Raw genomic sequence first — 18,245 nt, 5'->3', positions numbered from 1 at the left:
CGCTTCAAGCAGAAAAGCATGCATTCTCACAAGAAAATAGGCCAATGCATATATACACACACACACACACACACTTACATACACACACACACACACACACACACAGCAGGTTTTTCATACACTCCTCCAGCTGACACGGCCTGCCTTGGGATGTTTTAAAATAACAAGACAAAGGTTGATGGAAGGAACTTCCCTCCACCAATCACAGCTCTCTGTTCATTGTACACACACACTGACTGAGCTCTCAGCGCTGTATCACTGTCCCTGGTCGCCGATCGATTAGTCATGCCTGGCTGCTGTCATGTGCAGGAGTCCAGGGAAGCCCCTAATTGGCTAGTCCAGGAAAGAGAGAGCGAGAGAGAGAGGGGAGGGGGGGAGAGTTGAAGAGAGAGGGAGGGACAAACACTGAGAGAGAGAGGCAGCATAGAAAGATGAGAGCCTGAGAAAGAGAACTGTGCAAAGAGATGTGGATATTATCAAATCATGATAACAGAAAGACAAAACAAGACTAGATGAAAGAAGGACAACAAAGAAAACTTTTTCTAACCATCTGGATGAAAAGAATGAAAATGAATCTGAAAACACAAGAATTCAAACAAAAGAATCCAATCTGAGTAAACTCCTGTTTTACTTTCTACTTTTTTGGGGGGGAATATATGAATCAAACTGCATCGTCTACGGAGCGACCAAGACTTCAGATACAAAGTCGGCGTGCGCAACAACATAGGTGGATACTCTGAGTGACTGACCATTGACTGACCATTGAAGTGGAGCGTAATCACATGAGGAAGACAAGTCTTCCATTGGAGCGCATGAAAGAGAGACATCCTGAGAGAAAGCAGGACAGAAAGGAGGCTCAACTTGTCCAGGTGGTCCTTCTGTTTCTTCTTTGGACCACACTTTTTATTCTACTGCTGACCCTGTAACCCTGAGAGACGGCACAAGGGTCAATGTGAAGAAGGGAAGAAAGCCAAGAAGAGTAGTGTTAAATATATCACACCTAAGGAGGATTATTTTGCTTTCCAGGACTATGATGAAGGGAGAAGAAATGGAAACAACACCTACACAGGAATACTTACATTGTCTTATATTCCAGTGATCTTAGACACAGAAAGAGAGGAACGGTAGGATTACCAATTTTGCACCGTACTCAGAGGAGGATTGGTTGTTCTGGAGAAGCATGACCTACATTATTCGTACACAAGTGATTCTGAGGAGCTACTCCATTTTGTCATCCCTGTAAAGAAGACGATGTGGTGAGAGCGACACAAAAAGATCTCTTTGTGGCTTCTATTTATCTGTATATGTAGCTATGACCACTTACTTCCACAGCCATGAATTTTGCTGTAGCCCCAAGAAGCCCAGCGGTGGCCCAGCGAAGGGCAAATCTGGCAAAGGGAAGGCCAAGTCAGGAAAGAGCCATTCTCACACCAAGCATAACCAGAATTTACTTCAAATACAGACGCCAAATCATCAGCTTCAGCCTTCACCGCTGCACTCACCAATTCAGCATTTCCATTCTCCGAAACATGGCTGCCGTGCACCCAAACTGCTGCTTCCCTCTCCCTCTCCCAGCTACTACCACATAGCACCACCATCTCCAAGTCATCAGCTAGCTCCGCCATCGCCAACTTACCAGCTGGCTCCACAATCGCCAAATCGCCTACTTCACTCGCCGAGCCACCACCAGCTTCACCTATCACCAAGTCACCATCAGCTGCAGCTGCAGCATCCTTCTCAAAACCAGCAACACTACCGTCAACCGGCCTCGCCAAGTCTCCTGCTTTCTTCACAATCGACGCATCAAATCTACCACCAACAGCAGCAGCAGCAGCAGATGCAGCTCCATTCCCCCAGTCACCACTCGCTGTTCCAGCAGTACCAACACCACCATCACTGCCCTTCTCCTCTTCCTCACGCCTCCCAGTCGCTGTCCATCCACCCGTTTCACTCGCCGCAGCTCTCCCTGTGTTCAGGGCTGGGCGGTTATGGGTGGAGCACACTGCCAACCAACCTGGCCACCAGGGACTCCAGAGGAAAGTTCCTCAACCTTAGGGACAGCGTGAAGAAGAGTCCCACAAAGAGTACAGCCAAGGGCAAGGCTGGAGGCAGGCCGTGGCCCAATGACACGTATATCTGGACCGCACACTCGATGGAAACATCCCCACACGTGCCGCTCATACACCAGTTTCCACCAATACAGGCCCATCTGCAGGTAGGTCTGATGGCTGGATGATGTGGATACAGTGGGTAGTGTTAGGCCACTGCTCCTAGCAGAGAACAGCACGCGGGAAGTTAACAAACTAGTTACCATCCACCTGAAAGAGCTGTTACAGAACGCAGGTGGCTGTATTAAGTCCTGATAACGTACTAAAAGTTTGAAAACGTTTCACTTTTAGCACAAGATATGTATATTAATACTTTTCATATTAAAAAAAAGTCTACGCCTTTGTTATTAAAGGAGATGCCTCAACCAGTTTCAGGGTGATGGTCAGTTGAGGCTATAGGGTCCTATTGCACATGTGAAATCAAAAACAGGTTGCCTTTAATTCTTCTCTCAGTGTTTTTATTTGCCTAATCTTATCTTACCAAACCTAAAAAAGTAAAATACAATTGCAGGGCAGGAGATAACTAGACTGTTAGCAATTGTTCAAGTGTTTGTTGGAATTGTCCTTAATATCATAACATCTGACAAGAACTCACAGTCCAAAATAATTGAAAAATTAATACTGTATTGAGAAACACAACACACGCTATGTAGCCACATTGATTGCATATTTCATTAATGTTCAAGGTAGTCCTGAAATCAATACTTGTCAAGATAGATTAGACACTAAAGGAATGATGGGACAAAGACAGGGGAGAGAATTGTCTCCATCAAACACACAATAACACCTTGTGAGATGTCGACGCGTATTCAACTCCTTACTTGTATCACTATTACTTATACCGCAAACTGCCCTCTAAGTGAAGCGCTGACAGCCTGAAGTGCTTCAGTGCTGTTCTGAGCATAAAGTGGCTCTCTGAGCTGTCTATAGAATTGCATTATATTTATAGTGTGTGTGCATGTTCTGACTCTCCCTTCTCAGAAATGTTTGATACTAATAGACGTAAGCAGATTGTGGTTAAATGAGAGTGTTATCGAGATAACATCACACAGTAACAGGACCGGGTGTATGCATTGTATAAACTGTAGAGCGCTGCGGGGATGAAGGCCGACCCGGAAGTTAGCATTGCCCTGGTCGCCTCCCTGGTCGCCAATGGGTTTTTATCACGTTCCCATCCGAGTTAGCGATCTATCAAGTTTGTGTTAACCGCAGACCTTTCATCAGGCATCTTACCTCAAACACATTGACTTTGAAACAAGGTAACTGGAAGTGTAAAAATGCTGAGTCATGTCCGGGTTTAGGACTCATTCCTGCCGCACTTCATAGTGAGCTAAGGAAGAGCCGTTGGTTGGGGAGTCATTGTGCTGTACACTTATCAGATATAGCAGGTTTGGTAATCTGATTAGCGTGATTACCATGGCCATTCTGATTTGATTAGAGTTGCGCTCCATCTGATTAGCTCATTAGTCAAATGGGTTTTATTTCACATTAGGAAGACAGAGTGGACAGTGATATTGGGAGTGCAGTATGTTTGTGTGTGTGTGTGTGGACGTCTTAGCATTGGCCCTTCTGTGCTCTAAATTAAAACCAGAAAGGAGCAAAGTCTCGACCTAGTAAGGTCAGACGTTGCAGAAACAAAGCTTTGAATTAAGTCTTTCACTATTATTAGACATTCTGCCCAATGTGGTTGGCTCCTGTGCATCATGCAGATATTCCTGGATTCTGGATTTCTGTTCATCAAATGAAGATTCATTTGTTAATTGCTAATTAGATTATTACGATGATGGTCTAGAAACTGAACCCAGCACCCTGCGCAAGCACACACACACACACACACACACACACACACACACACACACACACACACTCTTAACAACCATGCAGAGCACAAGAAATTGGATGAAAGCACCTGTTCATCTCGTTGTCAAATGAGAAAAAAGCGGAGGTTTTGAACTCTTTCTATGCTTTCGATAACACAGTTGATGTACCAGCAATCATGTAACAACTAACAATCACTTGCATAGTGCATCAAAACACTGTCTGGATATGGATTGTGTGTGTGTGAGTGTGTTTATTTGTGTATTTGTGTGTAAGTGCTTGTTATATTTGCACGTTTGTTCTTTTGGCCTTTTCATGTAACACAACCTCTTCCACACACACACACACACACACACACACGTATTGACGTTACATAAGCGTGCAGTCCGACATGGCGTGTCAATGGAATCACCAGCGGACAGACTGACTGGATTTGTGGCTGTGTAAATGACACACACACAAGCGCACACACACACACACACACACACACACACACACACATATAGACAAAGACACACACAGAGGTTGTGTGTATTTTGTACATTGCTGCTGGTACGATGGTGACGGAGTCAGGTAAAGTTTAAGCCAGCCAATGGGCTGTTAGTGCCTGACAGGCAGGTAGTTGAATCATCTACAGTGTCATTCTGCAAGAAGTGGTGGAATCTGAATAAGTACATGTACTCAAGTACTCCACTCCAGTGCAGTGTTTAGGTCCATGTATTTTAGTATTAGCATGTACTTCTTCTGCACTATATTTTAGAGGGAATATTCTACTTTTTACTTCACTGCATTTATTAAATTTGTTAGCTAGTGGATTGAGACTTTTCATATATGCAAACGAGATCATAACATAAATAAAATGTGATGGATTGAAGAGTAGTTTTCTGAGCACTTTAATGCTTCTTACCAGTTTATGTGTGTAAAATGTAATATTCAATAATATACCTCGGACAGAAAGCATTCTTCTGCATAATGAGTACTTTTACTTTATATATGTTCAGCACATTTTGTTGATATACTTCTGTACTTTCATCGAAGCAAGATTTTTAATGTAGGACTGAAGATTTACCACCACAATGGCACAATTGAGGTTAAAGATTAAATTGTAATGTCCCATGGAGATGGACCTGAGTATTTGTGATAATAATTGCTCTGTATGGAGCATAATTCTTTACCCTCCATTTGTATCTCTCTCTTTCTCACCTTCATTCACACACACACACACACACACACACACACACACACACACACACACACACACACACAGCTGCAATTGTCATCTCAACCCTTACTGTCACCTCAATATCCATGAGCTGTATCCCACCTCCTTCTTTCATTCATTCTCTGAATCTCTCCATGCCTCTTCTCCCATTATTATTTCTCTCCCATTTTTTTTTTTTTTTTTTACTCATGTCCGTGGTTTTAAGGGGATGGGGGGTGCATCTGTCTGCAGCCTGTGCTCCACATTGCTGTTGTTGAGCAGGCACATTTGACTCCTCCCACCACACGTACATCATAATCCCTCTGATCCCCCCTCTCTCTCTTTCTGTTCCCGTGTGGGATCAAGCATCCTGTCAGCTTGACTGACAGACAGTTTGACATGTGGTGGAGAGAGAGCGAGAGACATGAAGTGAGATAATATGTGTGTGTGTGTGTGTGTGTGTGTGAGGAGATAAAGGAGGGGGAAAGGAGGGATGAGGGAGGTAGAGATTAGTTCAGAGGGGTAGATAGATGCTATTGCTGCTCTGTTGCACATTGATGCAGTGAAGTGAATTCTGGGAGCACTGTCCATTTGGTTGGCTAGCTTGTTTGATGTTTGGCTGGCCGGTTTGTTTGGGAACTTTTTTTTGGGTGCCGCAGATCAAGAGCTGGAGCTTCAGATTATTTCACATGGACTGGCTTGGTCATTGCTGGTTTGTTGGAGAACTCTCAGGCAGCAGACGCCGGACTGGCGAGCATTAAATACTCTGAGGAGAAAGTGAGACGAGACGAGGGCCAAAGTGGAGACAGGTGGAGAAGAAAGTGGACTGATAACATGGGGGCTGGTGCTCATCTTTCAAATACATGGAGAAAGAAACCCCTTGTGGCTATTTCTTAGGTAGTGTGAGGTTTAGCATTTGCTGTGCTCGCGTAGGAAGCAAGAGGAAAGACAATTCAATCATCTGCCGCTGCTTTAACCCCAAACTGTCCAGGCCTGGACGCTAGAAAGAGGCCAGGGAGAAAGAGGAGACTGAACTGAGAGAAGAAGGGGGAGTAGACAGCACATGGGAGATTGCAAATGCTTGGTATTTCATTTAGGAATTGATCAAATTTGATTGATCTGAGTTGTATATTTAATGCGGCCAATAGAATACAATAGAAAATGTAAAGGTAGTAAAAGGTTTGAGGTGCTGTGCTGAATTGCGACAGTAAGAGTACTTAAAGGCACAGTAACAGCTTTATGAAACAGTCTGTCACGTTACAGTGCGGTTTGCAGTGTGGTACTTTGATATTGTCCAAAATAAGGGCTGTGCAGTATGTCATGTGGTGGATGCTGTCGCTCCGTGGTGGTAATCTGTAGCAGATGTACTCAACATGCTGTACCAAAACATGAGACGAGTAAGTCAATATCACAGATCTCTGTGTGTTCATTGTGTGTTTCTTACAGTGAGCAGCATCTTGATGAAAGACCTTATGTCTTTGGTTCTGTGATGATATCAAGAGTTTAATCCCTTCGCTGTTCTCTCTTGCAGGCCAACCCCCCTCCAGTGGTGGTCAACACCGACAGCATCGACACGCCCCCATACGTGAGTACTGGTTTAAATATATTTCCTGCTAAGCTCCACCCAACTGTGGACTTTCAACGCCGCTGATACTTAAACATCTCATTGGCCAATTCTGGATTTTATATGATCTCAGTCGTTAGAGAACCAATGTGTCGCATTCATGTGTATCTTTTGGGAGAAATGGAATATAATATTGATATGTATATTTTCTTTTGTTTATATTTACCCTGAAAATATGAATCGTCGTGTTTTTGTTAGATTAGAATGAGTCGTATCGATCTACGAAAGGAGCGGGTCTTTTTACGGAGCCCGCCATGTTTCTATAGGGAACCGAACCGTTAGCGTGTTCACGTCGTGCCCCCGTGGTTCAACACGCGTGGCACACGTTTCAGTTGGTTGCAATCTGCAACTTCACTCCTAGATTACATTACATGTCATTTAGCTGACGCTTTTATCCAAAGCGACTTAGTGCATTCAACCATGAGTACAAACTCAGAACAACAAGAGTCAAGAAAGTAACATTTCTTCAAGAAAGCCAAAACTACAAAAATATATAAGTATAAGTAATACAAATACCATAAATAAGTGCAATCCAAGTGCCACTGAAGTGCTAATCGGTTTTTATTCAAGGTATAGACGGAAAAGATGTGTTTTTAGTTTCCAGTTGTAGAGACTTTCTGCTGTCCTGATGTCAGTGGGGAGCTCGTTCCACTGAGGAGCCAGGACAGCAAACTTCAAACATACTGCACCTTTTGAAGATGTGTTCTTAAAAAAGGCAAATAAGGTTAAATCGCAGACATTCAAGAGAAGAATTAAATGACATATCGGTCGTTGTGTTTGTACCACTGACACCTGATTTTTGAGTGTCCGTGAATGTTGCTTGTAGATGAATTTGGATATTGTAATATAAAACATGGAGATTTCCTTAAGCATCAACTTCAAATGAAACACACAACTGTAGTAAATGGGTGTTTAAGGTTGACCTTCTCCGTTGAGGTTTTGTAGTGGACTCAATGAGGATATAATTGTAGTTCATTTGTTTACTTCACCTTTCCTTGAGGAAAAAAGGTTTGTACTGGAAATGGCTCTGCCAAATTAAATGTATTATTCTTATATTAATTTGCTTAAACTGTTTTTATATTTTCAATACTAACAAACACTCTGATCAGGGGAATTATATGGGAGAAAAGCAAAGCAGCCCATTCAGATCAACCACAGGTGGTTTCGATATTACTCCTATGTGTCGCTACATTTTTTAGGATGAGCTCCAAAATATGTGCCAAGCCCAGGCACAACCTCAATCAGAAGCATTTATTAGTGTTGCCACTGTTAACATATTTCAATTGATCCAATATATAAGGTAATAATTGAGCTTACATATGAAATTCTAGTAGCATCTACTGTAATAGTGTAACTTTGTAAATAATTACTTCAAATGATTTTCTCTGTAAAAAGACAAGAGCCATACAAATGTCATATAAATGGATGTTTTACAGTGTGTAGCACTTTCTGGAACTTCAATATTTCTCCCTAATAAAAAAATGTGATAGCAGCGTCCTGTAATTAGACAGAAAGCTGTGTCCAGAATTAGATGGATCCAGATGTCATTTTACTGGTAGCCAGCTGCGACAGAGAATCAGTGTCTGTTGTTGTTAGATAAGTTTATTATGTAATTACTTTGAATTACTCCCTGCTGAACTGTCTGGGATGTAACACAGAGAAAGACAACATTATTTCTCTCATGTAGAATTCTCTTAATATTTCACTGGCATGATTCTTGAATGTTTTCTTGTTCCAAAGAAGTGTATTTAATGTATGTAATATATACAAACACAAATATAAACATATATTTTGAATATATAAATGAGGCAAAGATGGCAAAGGTGGTATATTGACCCCTTTCTAAAACAGGAAAATAGATTTAAACACAGCAGATGCAGAAGGTTGTTTCTGCCTACTGTGCTATTATAAAAGTAAAAGCTATGTTTGGTATTCTGATATATTCAACATGCTTTCTTAAACTCTGTTCAACAGGAAATATCACAATCGTGTTTCATAGGGATTGGAACCTTAAGAATAGCAGAACGCTATTATTGTCCTCCCAAAATAATCCAATGTTTTGTGTTTGTAGTACATGTAGCTCATGTGACCTTTAATCAGGTGCCCATCCAGTCTCAATATGTACACACTATATGGAAGGTGATAACAGACACACTGCACATTGTGGCTGATGGAAGATTGTGCCCCTCTGTTCGAAACGGCAGATATTCAAAATCTAAACTAATCTGGCTGCACAGAGACACAGATTACAGCCAAGGGGATTACATGGGCCATTGGGATGCCACTCGACCACTCTGTGTGTGTGTGTGGGTGGGGGAGTGTGTGTGTGTGTGTGTGTGTGTGTGTGTGCGTGCGGTGTGCCTGCGTGCGTGTGTGTGTGTGACACTCATCTCCCAGTTTAAACGGACTGGAACACAAAATATATAATAGTCTGCTCAGATCGGATTTAATTCTGCGTGCTGTTCATTCATTTCTGGTATCTCAATGTTAATATGTTTTATAGTTCAGGCTGAGTGGTGTGATTGGCTCGTGGGTAATTCAGCAGGGATGTTCTTAAATATGACGTCTGAGGTACATCATCATTAATACGCATTACCAGTTTAATCTTTTGGGATTCATGCGTCATTCATAAATGTGTCTTTTCTATAATTCTGATGTTTGTTGCCATTTGTATTTCTGGATAATAATCAGCTCACATTTTGTTTTAGAATTGGAAAGGAACATTCTTCCAGCTGCTGAATGCTGATAGGTGTTGAAAAGTGGCATATTAAGTGTCACAGAATATGTAATGCACCTGCTTGTTGTGCAGAGACAGTGAGATATTTGATAAAGTTGCGATAAACACGAAGGCTTTAATGCGACGTTCGAGGGTGGTGTACCTGCTAAGAGCAACTGGCGTGACAGAGAGAAATATTGTTGATGCATTGTGAACGTGAAAAGCTTCACGATACAATCTAATGAGCATTTTAGTGTCCATTACACGAAAAAAGATTTTTGTATTTACTCATAATTGACACGCATGTCTTTTCTTCTTTGTCCTCTTCTTCTTTGACAGGTCAATGGAACAGAAGCAGACTATGAATATGAGGAAATCACGCTGGAGCGGGTAAAGACCAACATGCAATGAAACACACCTCTAAGTGCATGCTTATTTGATAAACTGTAATGTAATCAGTTATTAAATCAACCCCCCAGGGACAGTAACTCCATCTGCTTGGACTGAACCGTGTCCTCCATAATTATACTAAAAATACCCTCAGTGCTGTCAAGAGCAGAACATATACAGAGAAATCCTGTGAGATTTAAACGAGTTAAGAGTCAACAGAACATGTTAGTTGTTAGAACATATTATTATTGTAAGTCCAAGTATAACAGGAGCTCAAGATCATCATCTACGATGGCCAATGCATAGTTGCCAAAATATATGTATCAAGTGTACCAATATGTTTTCAGTAAATACTTTAGCTTGCAACGACGGATATGACTTTGTTTACATTTCATATCTGTTCATATAGAACAATAGCTTATTAGTTCTCATTAACTTTACTATACGAGTAACTCTTTACATACAAAAACATGATATGCGTATGAAATATATATGAAATGATACACTGCACTACACATACACTAACCAATAGTTTACAAAGTATCTCAAATTGGCTCACTATTGTCAAACTACAACATACTAATTTCTACTTTGTACTTAAATGATCTGAGTACTTCTTCCACAGTCAAAAGCAGAAACATTATAGTCATAACACCTTGATCTGCCCCATGTCAGCTACCCTCCCACGTATCTCTCTCCTCTCCTTCATCTCATCATTCTTCTTCCTTTACTTAGTCCCACTCTCCGGCTCTGATGACCTTATTTCCTCGTCCTCTCTGTTCCTCATCCATCCTTCCCTACTGTCTTTTCCTCGTCCTCGTGCTCCCTCACTCATTATATTCCCCTTTCCCTCGCTCCGAGGCTCTGTCTCTCCCTCTCTCCATCTCTCTCCCTCTATTCTCCTGTGACCTGGTTCTGTCTGCTTGACTGGATCTGCTTTACGGATACTACGGACAAACACAGCCATCGCTCTAGCTTTCAGTGACAGCCTTTACTTTGTGTCTGTTACACTCATCAGGTGATGTCTCCAACTGGCTATCTATTATATGCATTTTGGTATTAGGCAATATCTGGAGACAGGTGTATTACATATTGTTTGTCTGGGTGATAGTTGTATCATATCTATATCTATATCTATATAATTATAATATATATATATATATATATAATAATGATGTTTTACTTGATGGAGAGAAGATGATTCCTTTGCAGGGCACAATACATTTGTCGTAGACCATCGAAGCTTCTGGCATTAGAAATTATCTTTTTTTTTTTGTGTGTTTGTTTTCATTAAAACACACTCTCTGTTTGTGTACATGTGAAGGGTAACTCAGGTCTGGGGTTCAGTATCGCAGGAGGGACTGATAACCCTCATATCGGAGAAGACCCCTCTATCTTCATAACCAAGATTATAACTGGAGGGGCCGCCGCACAGAATGGACGACTCAGGTACACACACACACACACACACACACACACACTGAGCTTACTGGTATTCTAACCTGAACCAAAACCTAAGAATTCAAATGTTAACTTTGTTGGGACCAGCTTTTAGTCGCCAGATAGGAGACAAATCCACATGACTGTGTGAACAGATTTAGTCTTCACAATGCAGTACAGCTTTCCTGTTCACAGCTGATTTGTGTTGCCTGTAGCAACAGTTGTAAACTGAATCCATCATTTATATTAAATCTGACAGGGCAAAAGCGATGGTCACCAAGTGATTATTGAAGCCGCAACCCTGAAAGCCACTTTAACAATACAGCAATGTGTTCAAACGTGTCATTTCACAGTGATCAACCTAGTGACATATGACATCATTAGAGTTAGAGGTGCAATGCAGTCGTCAACTAGTCACATGCAACCCAACACAGATTTCCTTCCTATTCCTCGTGAGGTTCCTGAACGCATCGCTCTCTCTCTTCCGGTAAGCGTATTGCATCACTTCCGGTTGCCAGCTTAGCAGCTCGCGATGTTTTCTTCTCCCCCTCCCGCTCCCTCTTACTCAGAGTGTCTCATGTATAGCTATTCCTCTGCCTCCCTTAATGATAACGGTACATGCAACAAACCCACTCTGGTTATAGGTAGCTCCATAGTCAGAAACGTGAAGATAGGGAACCCAGGGACCAAAGTCATATGCATCCCGGGGGCCAGAGCGGGCGACATTGAATCTTGTTTAAAACTGCTGGCTAAAGATGAGCGTAGTTACAGTAAGATTATAATACACGCCGGCGGTAGTGACTCCCGACTGCGGCGGTCGGAGGTCACTCAAATTAATGTGGAATCGGTGTGTACTTATGCCAAGACAATGTCGGACACCGTAGTTTTCTCTGTCCCTCTCCCCAATCTGATCAATGATGACATGTATAGCCGCATGTCGTCATTCAACCGCTGGTTGTCCAGGTGGTGCCCAGCAAACAATGTGGGCTACATAGATAACTGGCAGACTTTCTGGGGAAAGCCTGATCTGATGAGTCGAGACGGCGTTCATCCCACTTGGGATGGAGCGCGTCTCATTTCTGCGAACATGGCGAAGTTGATTAGCGGACTTAATCCATGACCCAGAGTTCAGATCAGGAAGCAGAAGCAGAGTTGTAGTCTTCCACCCTTCTCTGCACTTCCATTCGAGCAGTTACCCACCCTTAACCTTAACTCTATAGAGACTGTGTCTGTCCCACGGCCACTTAAATTAATTAAATCAAAAGTAACCAGAAGAGGAGTCATACAAAATAACCTCATACAGGTTAACATCACTATTTCAAAAGTGCAACAAAACAAGATAATTAAATGTGGACTCCTAAATATTAGATCTCTGTCATCTAAAGCTGTATTAGTAAATGATTTAATATCAGACAATCACATTGATTTATTGTGTCTTACTAAAACCCGGCTGAGCAATGAAGAATATGTCAGCCTAAATGAATCAACTCCAAGTCATATTAATACTCACATTCCTCGAGGCACCGGCCGAGGAGGTGGAGTAGCAGCCATCTTTGACTCAAGCCTATTAATGAATCCTAAACCTAAACTAAACTACAACTCATTTGAAAGCCTTGTTCTTAATCTTTCACATCCAACCTGTAAAACATTACAGACAATCCTATTTGTTATACTGTACCGGCCACCAGGTCCATATTCAGAATTTATATCTGAATTTTCAGAGTGTTTATCAAGTTGTGTCCTTAAAACTGATAAGGTTATTATTGTAGGAGATTTTAATATCCATGTGGATATTGATAATGATTGCCTTAGTACTGCATTTATCTCATTATTGGACTCGATTGGCTTCTGTCAGAGAGTACAGAAACCCACTCACTGCTTTGGCCACACCCTCGACCTTGTTCTTGCATGTGGCATTGACATTGAGCATTTGGAGGTCTTCCCACAGAACCCTCTTCTGTCAGACCATTACCTCATAACTTTTGAGTTTATACTTCCGGAGTATACACCGTTAGTCAAAAGTTTCTACACCAGATGTCTAACTGACAGTGCTGTAGCTAAATTTAAAGAAGCGATTCCTTCTGCATTTGATTCAATACCACGTCTCAATGTGACGGAGGACTCCTGTGCTAACTTTAGTCCGTCCCAGATTGATCATCTTGTCGATAGTGCTACAGGCTCACTGAGAATGACACTAGACTCGATAGCCCCACTGAAGAAAAAGACAGTGAGGCAAAGGAGGTTTGCTCCCTGGTATAACCCTCAGACCTGCGAACTAAAGCAAACATCACGAAAGCTCGAAAGCATATGGCGTTCCACCAATCTGGAAGAATCACGCTTAGTTTGGCGAGACAGCCTTAAAACATATAAAAAGGCTCTCTGTAATGCCAGAGCAGCCTATTACTCATCAGTAATAGAGAAAAATAAGAAGAACCCCAGGGTTCTCTTTAGCACTGTAGCCAGGCTGACAGAGAGTCACAGCTCTGTGGAGCCGTGTATTCCTATAGACCTCAGTAGTAATGACTTCATGAACTTCTTCAATGAAAAGATTTTAACTATTAGAGGCAAGATTGATAATCTCTTGCCCTCAACTACTGCCGATCTGTCAAGAGGAGTGGCCTTGGAAACGGCTGTATGCCCTGGTGTATATTTTGATAGCTTTTCTCCCATTAACCTAGACCAATTGTCTTAAACGGTTTCTACTTCTAAACCGTCTACCTGTCTCTTAGACCCCATCCCAACGAGGCTGCTTAAAGACGTGTTGCCTTTAATTGGCACCTCTCTGCTGGATATTGTTAATGTGTCTTTGCTAACAGGGCATGTACCACATTCCTTCAAAGTAGCTGTAATTAAACCTCTCCTGAAAAAGCCCACTCTTAATCCAGAGGTGTTGGCTAACTACAGACCAATCTCTAACCTTCCCTTCCTCTCTAAGATCCTTAAGAAAGTAGTCGCAAATCAGTTGTGCGACTTCCTACATCAGAATAGTTTATTTGAGGAGTTTCAGTCAGGATTTAGAAAACACCACAGCACAGAGACAGCACTGGTGAAAATTACAAATGACCTCCTAATTGCATCAGATAAAGGACTCATCTCCGTACTGGTATTATTAGACCTTAGTGCTGCGTTCGACACCATTGATCATGACATCCTATTACAGAGACTGGATCAGTCGATTGGCATTTCAGGTACCGCACTAAGTTGGTTTAAATCCTATTTATCAGATCGATCTCAATTTGTATTTGTAAACGATGAAGCCTCAATGACCACCAACGTTAATCACGGAGTTCCACAAGGTTCTGTGCTTGGACCAATTTAATTTACCTTATATATGCTTCCTTTGGGCAATATTATCAGGAAACACTGCATACACTTTCATTGCTATGCAGACGATACTCAATTATATCTATCGATCAAACCAGAGGAGACCAACCAGCTCGCTAAAATTCAAGAATGTCTTAAAGACATAAAAACATGGATGACCTGCAACTTCCTGATGTTAAACTCAGACAAAACTGAAGTTATTTTACTGGGCCCTAAACACCTCAGAGATCAATTATCTGGTGATGTGGTTTCTGTAGATGGCATTGCCCTGGCATCCAACACCACTGTAAAGAATCTCGGCGTTATTTTTGACCGAGACTTGTCCTTTAACTCCCATGTTAAGCAAATCTCAAGGACTGCATTTTTTCATCTACGTAACATTTCAAAAATCAGGCACATCTTGTCTCAAAAAGATGCAGAAAAGCTGGTTCACGCGTTTGTTACTTCCAGACTAGATTACTGTAACTCCTTATTATCAGGCTGCTCTAATAAGTCTCTTAAATCCCTCCAGTTGATCCAGAATGCTGCAGCTCGTGTACTCACAAAAACTAAGAAAAGAGATCACATTACTCCTGTATTAGCTGCTCTGCACTGGCTCTCTGTAAAATCAAGAATCGCATTTAAAATTCTTCTCCTCACCTACAAAGCCTTGATTGGTGATGCACCATCATATCTTAAGGAGCTTGTAGTACCATATTGCCCCACTAGAGAGCTGCGCTCACTAAATGCGGGGCTACTTGTGGTTCCTAGAGTCCTAAAAAGTACGATGGGAGCAAGAGCCTTCAGTTATCAAGCTCCTCTTTTATGGAACCAGCTTCCACTTTCAGTCCGGGAGGCAGACACAGTCACCTCATTTAAGAATAGACTTAAGACGTTCCTCTTTAATAGTGCTTATAGTTAGGGCTATATCAGGTTTGCCCTGGTCCAGCCCCTTGATATGCTGCTGTAGGCTTATAGGCTGCTGGGGGATGTTTTAGGATACACTGAGCACCTATCTCCTCTTCTCTCTCTCCTTATGGATGAATTTACATCTCTCCATTGCACCTTATTAACTGCTTCCTCCCCGGAGTCGTTGTGACTTCACGTCTCATAGGGTCCATTGGACCTGAAGGTGTCTGATGCCTGGTGAGCCGGCCTCCCGCGTTGGCCCTGCTGATGCCCCACCCCCTCCTCTCTACCTCCTTCTGTTTCATGGATTGGAGTTCCATTCATACATTGTCATATTCATGTAATGTGTTTATGTAACTTTGTAAATGCTGTTCATTCTGTACACATGACATCTATTGCTTCTGTCCATCCGGGGAGAGGGATCCTCCTCTGTTGCTCTCCTGAAGGTTTCTTCCCTTTTTTCCCTGTCAAAGGTTATTTTTGGGGAGTTTTTCCTGATTCGATGTGAGGTCCTGGGACAGGGATGTCGTATGTGTACAGATTGTAAAGCCCTCTGAGGCAAATTTGTAATTTGTGATATTGGGCTATACAAAATAAACTGAATTGAATTGAACACATTGTATGGAAAGCATCTTCACAGGGAACATATCAAAACATGAATTGTAGTGTTGCTGAAGTGCCCCTGAGCAAGGCACTTTCATCAGCACCTGAGAGCTATTACACAGAGAAGTGAAATGATAAAAAAATTAAAAAACTTTGACTGCAGCTTCCTCCCACTTTGCTTCCTTTGTAACAGATAAATGTCGACCAACCAGACTTCCGATTTTCAGAGTGAAAGACATATTTGAGTCCAGGAAATCATTGCATCACGATAAACTCCTTATGCGACTCTCTTCCTGTCTGTGACTTTGCCGTGCAGGGTGAATGACTGTATAGTGCGGGTAAATGATACCGACGTCAGGGACGTGACCCACAGCGGTGCTGTGGAGGCGCTGAAAGAGGCTGGAGGTCTGGTCCGACTGTGCATACGACGCAGGAAGAGCCTCACGGAGAGAATCATGGATATCAAGCTGGTCAAAGGGCCCAAAGGTGAGGAAACACTACACATACAGTCGGGTCTGAATGTAGTAAAACAGACTTGTTTGTGTTGTTGTGTTGACGTGATGTTGTTTGAGGGCGTTGACATGCTTCTCCTGCTCCTCTACTTACTGCCTGCATAAGAAAGAAACAAGGACATAAAGACGCCAACTGGTGCCCGAGAGTGAGAGAGTTTGATGCAGGAAGTATGACTGTGAAGGAGAAAGCTATGGAATATATGAAAGGGTGTACTTTACCTAATTGAATTGACTGCCCTATAATTGAAGTGTATCTAAACAATATATCTAAATGTCAGAACTGGTAGAAGAGCCCGAGGATGTGGAAGTGCAGCACTGCAGCAAAAACAAATATATAACAATGTGAACATCCACATGAAACCCAGTAGGTATGTGCACAAATATGATGTTTTTATTTTTCAGGTTTAGGATTCAGTATAGCAGGTGGACTTGGAAACCAACATGTCCCGGGCGACAACGGTATATACGTGACTAAGATCATCGAGGGAGGGGCTGCACACAAAGATGGACGGCTGCAGATAGGGGACAAACTTATGGCTGTAAGAAACCCCTTTTTATTACCCTTTGTTACATTACGCTTTGTCTTATTATCATGTACATTTTATCAAATTTAGTACGTAGATTGAAGTAGCACAGAATAAGTTTGCATTCAGGTTAGAATAACAATTCAGGTTAATTAGCCCCGAGTGGGTAATGAACATCGCTAATAGCACCAAATTATACATGAATTCATGTGTCAGAAATATCCCTTGGAATGCCAAATAAAAGTATTTTCCCTGAATTTACAATTTAAGTAAAGAATTAAACAGAAATAATGCTTGTGCTTCCTGTTTATTAGATCCTTACATATTACCTATACTGGATGTGTTATATTCTAAAACTAAATTAGGTTTAATAGAGAAAGACAGTGGACTGTATCATATTGTTACACTCTACATCTGAGCCTGTTAAAGGTGCTTTAATACAGCTGCAGTCTCATTCAGCATACAAATACATACAAGATAATTAAAGCTTATTCTCCATTAAGTTCATTTATAGCAATATATCTTACGACACGTGCAGTCCATGGACGCAGCAGCACAACTGAATGATATCATCCTCACTGTGTGATTGTTTTTGCTGTCTGGTATGGGCATAACGTCGTCTGTGTTGTCTGTGTGTTAATATCTGGACATCACGTGTCTCCAGGTGAACGCCTCCTGTTTGGATGAGGTCACTCATGAAGATGCGGTGGCCGCCCTGAAGTCCACTCCTGACGTGGTTTACCTTCGCGTGGCCAAACACACCTCCCTTTTCATCAACGACAACTTCCCTCCGCCCGACGTCACAAATTGTAAGTAAACCTGCACCACTCAGTAGAAGACTCACCCATAATGCAATGGTTCATTTCCTAACACGGCTTTGAGGGATCCCAGAGTGCAGAGAAACGATGCTCAGGTGGTTGTAGCACACATTGTTGCATCCAAGAGGCATTTTAGGGGCCAGATGGTGTCGCACTATAAAGAACAGCGAGGAACAAAAGCTGTTGGTGGACATTTGTATCTTTGGATGGGGTTTGAAAAACAGACTTTTCTGCAAAGACTCTTACTAGAAATGCAACAGCACAGTGAACTTTAATTTT

At 42.0% G+C, this 18,245-nt stretch overlaps 1 protein-coding gene across 3 annotated transcripts in view; it reads left to right on the top strand.

Annotated features, from left to right (window-relative positions):
* LOC117729574 (disks large homolog 1-like) overlaps positions 1-18,245 on the top strand; it is a 94,117-nt gene that overhangs the window by 43,157 nt on the left and 32,715 nt on the right. For all 3 annotated transcript variants that reach the window (XM_034530789.1, XM_034530788.1, XM_034530787.1), the window contains 6 exons: positions 6,659-6,712; positions 9,807-9,857; positions 11,182-11,306; positions 16,429-16,598; positions 17,027-17,163; positions 17,813-17,957. In XM_034530789.1, coding sequence (XP_034386680.1) covers positions 6,659-6,712; positions 9,807-9,857; positions 11,182-11,306; positions 16,429-16,598; positions 17,027-17,163; positions 17,813-17,957 — 682 coding nt within the window. The remainder of the gene's footprint in view (positions 1-6,658; positions 6,713-9,806; positions 9,858-11,181; positions 11,307-16,428; positions 16,599-17,026; positions 17,164-17,812; positions 17,958-18,245) is intronic.

This window comes from Cyclopterus lumpus, chromosome 4, assembly GCF_009769545.1.
Source record: "Cyclopterus lumpus isolate fCycLum1 chromosome 4, fCycLum1.pri, whole genome shotgun sequence".
NCBI classification, from domain to species: Eukaryota; Metazoa; Chordata; class Actinopteri; order Perciformes; family Cyclopteridae; genus Cyclopterus; species Cyclopterus lumpus.
This window is presented reverse-complemented; position numbering and strand designations above follow the sequence as displayed.